Genomic DNA, 11,843 nt, shown 5'->3' with positions numbered 1-11,843 from the left:
ACACATTCTTAACAATTATTCTGCAAACATGGCGTTCGTGGTGCAGAGGATCTCAACAGCTCTTCGACATTTTGCTGGGAGACAAGGTTTGTGCTTTTAATTTCTGAACAAGGTTCATCATTTCCAATTGCTTTAGAAGGATTTATTCTCAAAGCAAATACGGACCCGTTCACTTTGAATTTGGTGTGACTTTTTTAAAGGAAATGTAGCGTAGGCTTATTTTTCATTTGCCTTTTTAAAATTGTATTACATTTTTTAATCAATAATGATTAGGCCCTATTACTTTTTTTAATTGATTGAATATTCATGATTAGGCCTAGTTTTTATTAGTTTAGTTTAGTACATTAGCGAGGGTACCGGTCACTTCGGCACCTTCTTGCAAACTAGGCACCTGCAAACTCGGCATCTTGCAAACTCGGCATCTTGCAAACTCTGCATCTTGCAAACTCAGCACCTACCTTAGCCCAGGTTGGACTCCTCTGTTGCAAGTGGCACTGACTGACGTCCCTACCAGGGCTACACCTACCTACACTACAGTATACAGTATGCTACATAACATATCGTAGCGTCATACGTTATCGACCCTCATATGTTTTCGAACCCCAACTTTGATTCCCGTTTTATACCACGAGATTGTGCAAGCTGCACCGGTGACAGAAACTATGCAGTTTACTCATGGTAGTGTATTTTTATCAGGCTTAATCATGCTGAGAATAAAGTTTCCTTGCGTTGGTTATGCCCAAACATTTATAAAAAGATTGATTTTTGGTATAAATCACTAGTGCATTATTATGCCAACATTCAAATGAGTCAAAAAAACATCATCCAACCTCGAAAGTTCAAAACAAAATTATTATCTGCTAGATTGAATTTCATTCTGCTTTAGTCACTAGATGGATCACGTGAGGTGGTTACTATTTGGGATTTTATGGTGTGCCAAATATGGGGAAAAAATTTAAATATTTTAAGTGAAAATTACAAAAAAAAATTTGGTGGGATCAACTGCATACTGTAATAAATTCCGATAAGCGTCATAAATATTATGTCTACATTAAAGAGAAAATATCATAGATTGGTTTCTTATCTCCTGAAACCAAACATAACTGGTCTGAAATGGGGGAAAACGGATTAATAATAATATGAAGTGTGTGTGCTTCAAGGGGGTGGGGTGTTTTACTTTTTTCATGCCTTATGATAGCTCTGGATTCTAATATAGTCAATAATGCCTTAGGACAAAAATGTAATTAAATTTGTTTAGCAGTAATTGAATAATATTTTTATTTTTTTTTGCATGCCATACTAGCTTCTGAATATTCAATAAAATACCAACCAATGAAAGGTGTGAAAACATATGACGTTGCTCCAACATCGTGCAAGCACAAGCACTGTTAATGGCGGACTGTCTCTCGCAACATAAACCTAAACTTTAAAAATTTCAACACACAATGAAGTGTACGTGTTGTTGTTAAAAAATTGGATAGATGATTTGAAAAAAAAACATTTAGTTTTTGATTGTGAACAGTTTTCCTGTTATCCTACTGAAAACACATGACACCAGGATACAATGAGAACAACCTCAGTAGTTGCGCCGATGGCGTAGCCGGAGGGTTATGAAGCTTCCGCAATGTGTGCAGGGCGAAATGGTTAAAAACGTACAATTTCGACAGCTAGTCAGCAGATTTGCTCCATTTTTACCACTTTTGAAAATCATGACACAAATTCTAGGAACACGAACTTGATCCTCAATCAATGTCTAACTCTAATGAATCCTACCGTATCACTCAAAACACCATTGAGGAAATGATTTGAAGAAAAATGACAAAAACTTACCAGATCCCGAGCAAAAGAGTAAAAAATTTCCCAGGTTGAAAATTTGAATCTGAGGGGGGCGGAGCTTCGGCTGTTTGTGCACGTCCCGGACTCAGCGCTGCGCGCGTGTGGTGCATTCTGTATCCCTGCAACTGTACAGCTGTAGTCTTGCACACGCGGTGAGATGCGGAAATCAGAGAAACAGAGCGCCCGCTAACGTTCGATTATTACAAGCGTGTACAGTTATTTACTCTACTGCATGCGTAGTGCACTTGCAGTAGCCACTACCACCACTACTGTGACAGTACAGCAATCCACGCATGATCGATCGCAGTATCCTATCCTAATTCTGTTGAACCGGTTTAACTTTTACGAGCAGCAGGGGGTGGTGGTAAAAATTGGTCTTGCCTTTTTGCTAGTAAATTAAGAATTATTTTGTTTTATATTCAAGGTTCTGCTGTGTGTCAAAATGCAACAAGAAGTATGTGCTCGAGTTCTACTCTGAAACGTAAGTACCTTGTCAGCAAAACAAATTTGAGGACAGTCCAAAGTTTGGGCCGATTTCACAAAGCAATCAATTTCATTGCATTGCAAGACAAATGTTCAGTATCACCATGGTGAGTTGTATTGTGACATCACATTTTATGTAGCAACTACGATTGATATGCAGTTACGATCAATCTTAGGTCTTAAGATTGGCCCAGGCATTGAAAATGCTTACTGTAGGTCTGTTAAAAGAATTGCATCTATCTAAACACATTCTTGAAATGGAGTGATTTCCAATTAAGTTTTAATCAATGCAGGCACAACTGGCACTGTTACATGTGTGTCCTTTTCAATCGACCGACAAAGTCAAACTAGGGTCTTGGGCGCCAGTTATCTTGACCAAGTTTGTTGGTCAAACTCTAACTGACCTTTCACACGGCATAGTAATAAATAATTTCTTGAACTTATATATATTGCGCTCTCTCCAGGACCAGCCTGTTCGAGAGCGCATAGAAACATCTATGTCTTTTGAAGTGTTCAATGTCAACATTGTTTATTGTATTCACTGATAACTGCATAGTGACAGCTAGTGTAACATTGCCAATGTGTGTTATCACCAATCTTTTTCCCGCCCTGTCGTGAATCGGCTGATCTCGGCGATTCTAAACAGGGATGCAATGAAATTTTGGAAGAGTTCTTGGTTCCAGTTGTTCATAACTTATAATAATCTTTCATTTAAAATTGAAAATGTACTTCTTTTTTGAACTAATAATGTTGATTACTACATACATTCAGTGAACAATTAAGGTCAGTGAATATTAACAGAGGAAAAACAATCTGGCTCTGTTCCTGGTACCGTTCTGTTTTGGGGCCATTTGATTTAATGAATACCCTTGTATTCAAATAGTTTCCTGTGGCATTTCAATGTGTAAATCTCCTCACTGTCGACGGCTGAATATTCACCAGGCATTTTTTTAAGTAGGCTTGTCAGTGTAAACTTTGTTGTATAACTTAGTGTTGATGTACACACGGATGGTGTTTGTACACCAGCAGGAAGCGATTCAGCTACATTGTAGGTTCAAACCTCAATGACTGCAGTGCAAACATACCAATTTTCTGACTAGCTGATGGTTTCTGTAGCTGAAGCCGAACGTGGAGGACCGCTGAGTGGTCAGTTCTACATGGAGAATGTCAAGCATGTGTTGTCTCTCAGTTCAGCTGATTTGACTCAAATAGGTCAAGACAACAAGTTTTTTAACCAGGTTTGAGAGCGAAGGGGGACACCATGGGCTCCATATTTGCAAGGAGTTGCTAAAGTTTGTTGCCTTTAACTTTTGTATTATACTACAGTTACATTTTGTACGTCCTTGATATATCAGGGTCCATTTCTGGGGCGGTAAATTTTCAAAGCTTCATATTACTCAAATCTTACGTGCAAGAAACCACTAATTTCAACAGATTCACACTCCATGGCACCATACATTTTTCTGCAGTGGGTTTTGATCGCCACATATTCTTCACAAATCCTTCATTTTCATGAAATAATGCAGCTCCCAACATCAAAAAAATTCCTGTTTTGATCGTATTCTCACAGTCTGCCGCGCGTACGCAAGACGCACAGCGCGCATATCTTGCATACATTTACAGGTCTTCATCTACAATAAGGTCATGCAATGTTGTGTATGTATTTACTGCATGATATAGTAAAATATAGCATTCTAGTTCTAGCGACACTCATGAATGCTGGTTTATTAACATGTATGTTTTCTTAACCAGCCACTGTAAGGAGACGGGATGAGTTGCAGGCAAACCGCCTGGAGGAATATGGTCAATATGTAGCAGATTGTCTTCCCAAGTATGTTCAGGAAGTTCAAGTGAGCCATATGAATGAACTTGAGGTATTGATCCACCCTGATGGCATCATCCCAGTTATGACATTTCTCAAGGATCATCATAATGCTCAATTCAAATCATTAGTTGACATGACAGCTATTGATGTACCTACAAGAACGCACCGCTTTGAGGTAAGTCACAGTTTACATTTCTTTTCCAGTTTTGCATACAATTTGTTTGCAAATGTTGACAGCGTTTAAAGGGAAGGTACACATTTGGTAATTACTCAAAACAAATATTAACTTAAAAACTGACTTGGTAACGAGCATTGGAATGCTGTTGACAGTATAAAACAATTTGAGAAATGGCTCCCTCTGAAATCGCATAGATTTTGAGTAAAAGGTAATTTCTCACTAATAGAAGTCTTTTATTCCTATCTGAAAGCACACAAATTCGTCCAACAAGGGTGTTTTTTCTCTCACAGCTTCAATGACCAATTCAGCTCAAATTTTCACAGGCTTGTTACTTTATGCTTATTGTTTGGATACACCAAGTGAGAAGACTGGTCTTTGACAAATACCAAATGTGTACCTTCCCTTTAACTTGTCTGTGAGGGAAGAAATATCCCAATTATTTGAAGCTTTAGTGTACAAATATAACATGGTTTGAGGGTGACTAGTAAGCTTGGGCGGTTCCTTCGGTTACCCGGTTCTACCAGGTTCCAAATTGAAAACCGGACCGGCGGTTTCACTCTTCTGTGGAACCGGGTACCCGCTTTTGTCGGTCCCAACTATAAAAGGCTCTGTGGAGCCGATCCTGCGACGAACCGGCTCTAGAAATTGAGGCTTGATGTTGAAAGCGGTGACCGCAGATACAGTGTGCAAAGGCTTCAAGCTGACATGAGTGTCAACTATCACGTGTGGCTGCATACACAGTACACAGCCCCCTCCAATGCATAGGCATCTATACATGTATATCTCATGCATATACATGTACATGTACAGAGTCCAAAGTCCAAATAGACAGCACGTTGTGATTGGCTGCCGATATATCCATATTCATAAAAGCTTGCCCCATGCACAAAACACAGTACTGTATGCATGTACAGGCATGTACAGGCATGTACACTTGTATGTACAGAGACGACACACTGCATGCACTACAAACGTACTGCACTACGGAAGTACTGCACTACGGACGTACTGCACTACGGACGTACTGCACTACGGACGTACTGCTACACAACGGACATACTGCCGGCTAAATCAAAGACTTGTTTAAATGCAGGGAGAATAGGTGCTCGGTGGCACGATGTCTGATTGACTTGGGGTGGGTATTCTGGTATTTTCGTTAAAAATAGATCGGCTCCAATTGTGTGTGTGTGAGCTCGGGACCAATGTCTGATTAACTTGGTTATTTTCAGTTAAAATAGATCGGCTCAATTGTGTGTGTGTGAGCTCGGGACGGGCGGCTTATGTTTTATATTGAATTGGAACCGGGTATGTCTCAGAACCGAGCTTTTTTTCGGAACCGGAACCGAGCCCCAAATTTCTGGAACCGCCCAAGCTTAGTGACTAGTCGATATTAGCTCCCCTCGGTATTGGAAGTTGACAAACTAGTTCCTGAGGCGAATGGAAGTTGACAAACTAGTTCCCGAGGCGGGAACTAGTTTGTCAACTTCCAATATCTCAAGGGGAGCTCATCGACTAGTCACCGGAAATAAACAATGTTATATATTTGTTTTACTATACTTCATACATATTCAGTTACCGGAACATGAGTTTTGAGCAAGAGAAAATGATTACTGTGAAACAAAATGCACATGATAAGTTTGTTCATGTGTTGTATGTCGCTTAGAGAGCGCTGTTCATGCTTGTATACAAAATGGTGCCACGATCAATAGTGCCCGGGGATGACGTCGTGCAATGGTAGTGCGCATGACAAGTAGAATAGCTCCCGGGGAACTATTACTTGTCATGCGCATTAACCACTTGCGTGAATACTCACGTGCGCGCTTGGTAGTTAGCAAAATTAACACCTGGCACGTGATGATGAATGGACCAATGAGAACTCGACTCTGTCATGAATATGTATGAGGTATAGTAATAATGTATACTGTATGTTCTGCTATTTAACAATTAATTTGATAGAATTCCCGGAATGCTTTGTGATTTGCCATTAACAGCTCATCTACAATCTTCTGTCATTGCAATTCAATGAGCGTATCAGAGTAAAGACCTATGCGGATGAGCTTAGTCCAGTTGATTCCCTAGAATCTGTCTTTAAAGCTGCTGACTGGTACGAGAGAGAGGTAAGCTATATATATATATTGAAGTAGCAAATATCTAGAATGAAACAGAATGAAGGAAGCATAAGAGTTAAACCTCATCTGGTCTTGGAATTGGACTTCAAGAAAACGATTCAACTGCCACCATCTTTAAAGTAGTACATGTATCTCCTTCAAATTAACAAAACTTTAAAAATTACAGAACCACAAAGAGTTTGTAAAATTTTCCCTAAAATTTTGTTTTGAATTGCTGTTTGAATGTGCAATGTACATAAAAAAAAAAAACACAACATGGCCACAACCCTGGATTGTTTAAAATGTTTTGTTTATTTGATTACTATGGCCCTCATTGCCCCTTAAACTGAGGGAACAGAATAACTGAAGTTTATAATCATGTGACACAATTTGGGTTAGATTTTGCATACCAGCGTGATTAACATAAAAAACAGAATACAGTACAAAACAGAAAACACAATTACAATAAACTACTTGTATGCTTGTCTTATGTAGATGATGACATGGATGATGATGTCTGTAAAAGGGATATCACATTGACATGGTTCACATTCAAAACTCTCCACCAGGGTACATAAACTAGGGGGGGGGGGAATGTCTGAAGACTGTAACAGCATGTATTATTATACGCATATTGACTGGCAATGAGGTAACTAGTGTACGTCTAGTCCCCCGAGGGACTTTGAGTGACCAGAAGAGGCAGAGGGAAATAGGCCCCTCGTGTGGTCACTGACAGGCACGAGGGGGAATAGACGCACACTATGCCAGTCAATATGTGTTTTATAACATAGCTCGGTCTAGAAGTGAAATGATACAGAAATCTGGGAAAAGAAAGGAAGTTATGTAGATGCTGTTCACAGTTCAAGTCAAGAGAGGGCGCTGTAACTGGGCACTATTTTCAGACCAGTGCCCGCTCAGGAACTAGTTCCCGCAAAACACGTGCGCGCGATCACTAGACTATATTAGTTCATCCCACGTGATTGGTTTGAGCCGACCAGAATACAGAGTCAGCAAGAGGGGTGTTATAACTTGCAATAATTGTTTAATCATGAAGGTATAACCATGATTGTCTAGAGAAAAACCTTGATATAATGTCAGTCGGCCTGATGATGCACCCAGGATAGGGGGTGAAACTGTCGTCAGTCACAAAGTAGTAAGACCAGTTGTTTAGATTTAACAAAAATAAATATAATGTATACATTTCGAAAAAATACCCAACATGCCTAATAACATTTGTAATGTCTTACCTGAACAGGTGTGGGATATGTATGGTGTCTTCTTCTCTAACCATCCTGATCTGAGACGAATTTTGACTGACTACGGTTTTGAAGGACACCCCATGAGGAGGGATTTCCCCTTGAGTGGTTTTGTTGAGGTAAAATTTAACAAATAGGCCTACTAAAACATTTAACTTTATAGTGAAGTCCTTAGTGGAGAGTGTGCATAAACATTGGTAAGATTGAAAAATGAATGTTCATGACAAATAACTTACCCTGACAGTCACAGTGGAAAACCTCTGATTAAATAGGTGCTCCAAGGTCAAATACAGTTTTGTAATTCACAAATTGTCCAATAGAAGGAGTCCTTATGATGATGAGTACAAAATTGCAAGCCTCTAACCTTACACTAAAACAGTGTAAACGGCACTGTGTTTGGTACAAAATCCAAAGATTGTCAATAATGTCACGTTAACGAGCATAAGTCTCTTTTAATAGATATTTTTGTAAAGAGAATTTATATTTCATCTGTGTATGTTGATGATATTCAGCCAGTGCCATTGAATTTGATCTTCTTTGGAAATATGCCAACCCATTTTGACATGTTCTCAGTAACCCTACTATGCCGTCCATTTTATTATCATTCTCAACAACGCCCTCTTTTGACAAGTTTTTGAATGCATTAGTTTTCTGAAACATCGTTTACCCGAGAGGAGTTAATGCAGTATCAGGGTTTTTGTGGATTTCAGTAGTAACTTATATTTGTTATTAACTTGTAGTTGTTTCCTTAGTTTTTTTGTATTAATAAGGAAAATATTAAAACTTTATGTCTTTCTCAATGCCCTCGTAAGAAGTTTGCAATGAAGCAATCAGTTTTCAAGGTATGTTTATCTAGAGTGCATAAAAAAAAATCATGTCTTGAGGACCACATCTGTTATGAATTGAATATTTGCGTTGTCTGTGAAAGTTTGATGTAACAAAGTTCTTTACCTGCTTTGACATAAATTCCTGTCTAAACTGGAAGTTCACATAAAATTTATATTAAAAAGCTCTAGTTCATTTTTTAAATTTTTTTGTTTTTAAGTTTAGTATTGGCCTGCTATATATAAGACTTGAACACAAGAGTTTCTAGTTTAAACATATTTTTATCTGCAGGGAGACCTTCAGAGAATGATTACCATCTTATAATCCAAAAAAACATACAAATGTTATTTGTATTAATGCAAACAGTGTGTTTACTTGATTACTGTAGCCCAAAGAAATACTCTTTGGTGTTAGTGTTACTTTCCCCACAGGTTCATGTGAATGGTTAACATTATTACAAACTGTTCGCCCAAAACTACCTTGAAGTGTGATTCACTGCAAATAAATAATGTTTGCAAATTTTGTTGGTGATGGTATTCTGTAATAAACAGATTTGCATGTTGATTGACTATTTTGATACTCTGTCTGTTTTGTTTCAGGTGAGATATGATGATGAGTTGAAGCGCGTTGTATGTGAACCAATAGAGATGACTCAAGAATTTCGCAAGTTTGATCTAGCCAGCCCATGGGAAACCTTTCCTGAATATAGAGACGGCACAACTACAAAGTTATCAGCACCTAGTGAAGAGGAGTCAAACACCAATGATAACAAGTCTTAACAATATTATGTGTTTCATTCTGAATGAGTAGTATGGAGCAATCCTTGCTATTTCTATAGAACCAAAGTAGTACTTCAAAACTTTGGTCTGCTTTATACATGCAGTAATGAGATTCATGTACATGGTATAGTATCATCTTCTTAAAAATAGTTTGTAATTTGGAGTGGCTTAAAGCCATTATACACTTTCGGTACACTAAAGAAAAGTCCACAGATTTACAAATAACTTACAGGGTTTACAGAAGGTAATGGTGAAAGACTTCTCTTGAAATATTAATCCATGAAATGCTTTACTTTTTGAGAAAATATTAAAACAATATTAATTCTTGATAGCGAGAATTACGGATTTATTTAAAACACATGTCATGACACGGCAAAACGTGCGGAAACAAGAGTGGGTTTTCCCGTTATTTTCTCCCGACTCCGATGACCGATTGAGCCTAAATTTCCACAGGTTTGTTATTTTGTATATAAGTTGTGATACACGAAGTGTGGGACTTGAACATTACTGTTTACCGAAAGTGTATAATAGCTTTAACGTGTATTTCTTACAAAGTTTCAAATTTTGGTTTGCCTTGTCAGTTTTACCTCTATTTTAAATGAACCAATTTAATAAGCAAAAGCGTCATTCTGTTTTGTGAGAATGCTACTCAAAGATGTTAAATCCAATATCCTTTTAATAGGCTGTAGTAGTCTTGCATCCTGTGATTTAATCAAAACACCTATCCAACTTGACAATCCCCTGGAACTGCATCCAAATTCACAAGAGCTATTTTACTTTTAAGTGTGAGAATGAACCTGATGGGACTCAATTGATTTGCAACCTAAGCAGGGAAGCAGGCTAAATTGGCTATGTGTGTGGCAAGCTGGGCAGTAGGTTGGATAGATCAAGACAACCTTGTCATCAATCTAATCGGAAAACAATAATAAACATAAAACAAGGAGGAAAAAGACCAATGGGTAGTGTCTGTAAAACACTTAATACTAAAGAAATTAAAGTTACCGAGTGTAAATTAAAAGATGTGTTGTTAAATATTGGTTTGTTAAGAGTTGTCTCTTGTGTTTAGGTCATTTTTTGCAAAATTGATTGTCTGTTTCAGGTGAATATAAGAATGGCGATGAGGTATTAACCGTCAATTTAGCAGCCATTCAGTGGGTGCGTTCATTTAGCTTCCCTGGGTCGACCTCTGTGTGTGGCGTTTTTTTTTCCCAGGACGAACGTGGGTAATTATCTGAACACGTTCGTCCTGGAAAAAGAAAACGCCACACACCGGGGTCGACCCGGGGAAGCTAAACAAACGCACCCATAAATACCCCAAGATATTTTCGTGTCTGGGAAAGACACTGTGTTTAAACAGCTGATAAAGACACAGCTAGAGCTGTTAAAGACCAGCTGGCTTCGCCTGTTGGCGCGCAAGCTCATGTACATGTACGCCAATAGGAGACTTTCCAACGCTAGGTGGCAGCAGACATACCGGGTAAATTTCCATTGTTTACGTAGTTCTGAACATGCGCATAATTCTGAGAACAATGGATTTACCCGGTAAGTCTGCTGCCCTCTATCGTCACAGAAAGTCTCTCATTTACTTATGCGGATTGCAACTCACAGCTATTAGTAATGGTGCTTAATCTACATGTATCTGTACACGTGCGTATACACACACAACCCAATGCAAACAAAACATTTTTACAAAAGTTTTTGAAAATTTATAAACTTTGAAAATTTGCAAAAGAAACAGATTGTGACAGATTTTCTATACTATAATTATTTCTATACTATAATTATTTTGCTTTTTAACATAAGGGAATTTATGAATGGGAGTAAAAGAATAGTGACTTGTTCCTAAACGACCATTTAAAACCTTGCAGGGATCGTGGTCGTGCGATCAAGGCCCTCGCCTACAGCTTGGGCCTATACTTTATTACTTGTTTTCGTCACCACTCAATATGCTTTCATTCCCGTTCATCAATTTAATTTTTAAATAAATGTCAAACTTGTCATGTACATTTTTCCTAAGCTGAATGTTTGGTAGGGTTCATATTGCATAATCAACGGTTGTGGTTGTATGTATTGTATACATTAAGACCTGGCATGTATTGATAGAGATACATGTTATTAGCACCCACAAGCTTGCGCGTCAAGACGTGTGTGGCTGTGATCACCATCAACCATGTGCATAAGCCAATCTGTCTTAAAGGCCTGAACACTATTGGTAACTACTCAAAGTAATACCATATATTAGTGATTAAAGACCAGTGAACACTACCAGCCATGAATGAAATTCATCAAAGTACCAAATAAATGAAAATTTTATTTAATCAATACACCTTTCAATACATAATACAATGCTTTAATTTATAACGGAATTTTACTATAAAAAAAACATGTTTATCTTCAAGCAGGCTTAAATCCTTGATTCTGATTGGTCTATCCATAGCAACAATGAGTGTGATGTAAACTTATGAAATGCTCACTTCATTGATAAGAGACAAGATATTAATATTGTTAGTAATCTACAGAACCCCCTCCATCTCCTAAAAATGGGTTCATGAC

The 11,843-nt window shown here is 38.1% G+C and overlaps 1 protein-coding gene across 1 annotated transcript; it reads left to right on the top strand.

Annotated features, from left to right (window-relative positions):
- Nucleotides 1–18: 18 nt before the first annotated feature.
- LOC117289344 (NADH dehydrogenase [ubiquinone] iron-sulfur protein 3, mitochondrial-like) lies at nucleotides 19–9,529 on the top strand. The gene is made up of 6 exons (XM_033770428.1): nucleotides 19–86; nucleotides 2,261–2,317; nucleotides 4,072–4,319; nucleotides 6,314–6,439; nucleotides 7,686–7,805; nucleotides 9,111–9,529. The coding sequence occupies exons 1-6, from the start codon at nucleotides 29–31 to the stop codon at nucleotides 9,288–9,290; spliced, it is 789 nt and encodes a 262-aa protein (XP_033626319.1). The 5' UTR covers nucleotides 19–28; the 3' UTR covers nucleotides 9,291–9,529.
- The last annotated feature ends 2,314 nt before the right edge of the window (nucleotides 9,530–11,843 follow it).

Source organism: Asterias rubens, chromosome 4 (genome assembly GCF_902459465.1).
Source record: "Asterias rubens chromosome 4, eAstRub1.3, whole genome shotgun sequence".
NCBI lineage: Eukaryota > Metazoa > Echinodermata > Asteroidea > Forcipulatida > Asteriidae > Asterias > Asterias rubens.
Note: the sequence above shows the minus strand (reverse complement) of the source record. Positions and strands in the feature narration are given on the sequence as shown.

What these genes read in the sequence shown, in the direction of transcription:
- LOC117289344 (XM_033770428.1), top strand. Translation starts at nt 29, where the DNA reads ATGGCGTTCGTGGTGCAGAGGATCTCAACAGCTCTTCGACATTTTGCT. An exon ending in ACATTTTGCTGGGAGACAAG is followed by an intron (nt 87 to 2,260) that starts GTTTGTGCTTTT and finishes TTTATATTCAAG; the next exon opens with GTTCTGCTGTGTGTCAAAAT. An exon ending in CTCGAGTTCTACTCTGAAAC is followed by an intron (nt 2,318 to 4,071) that starts GTAAGTACCTTG and finishes TTTCTTAACCAG; the next exon opens with CCACTGTAAGGAGACGGGAT.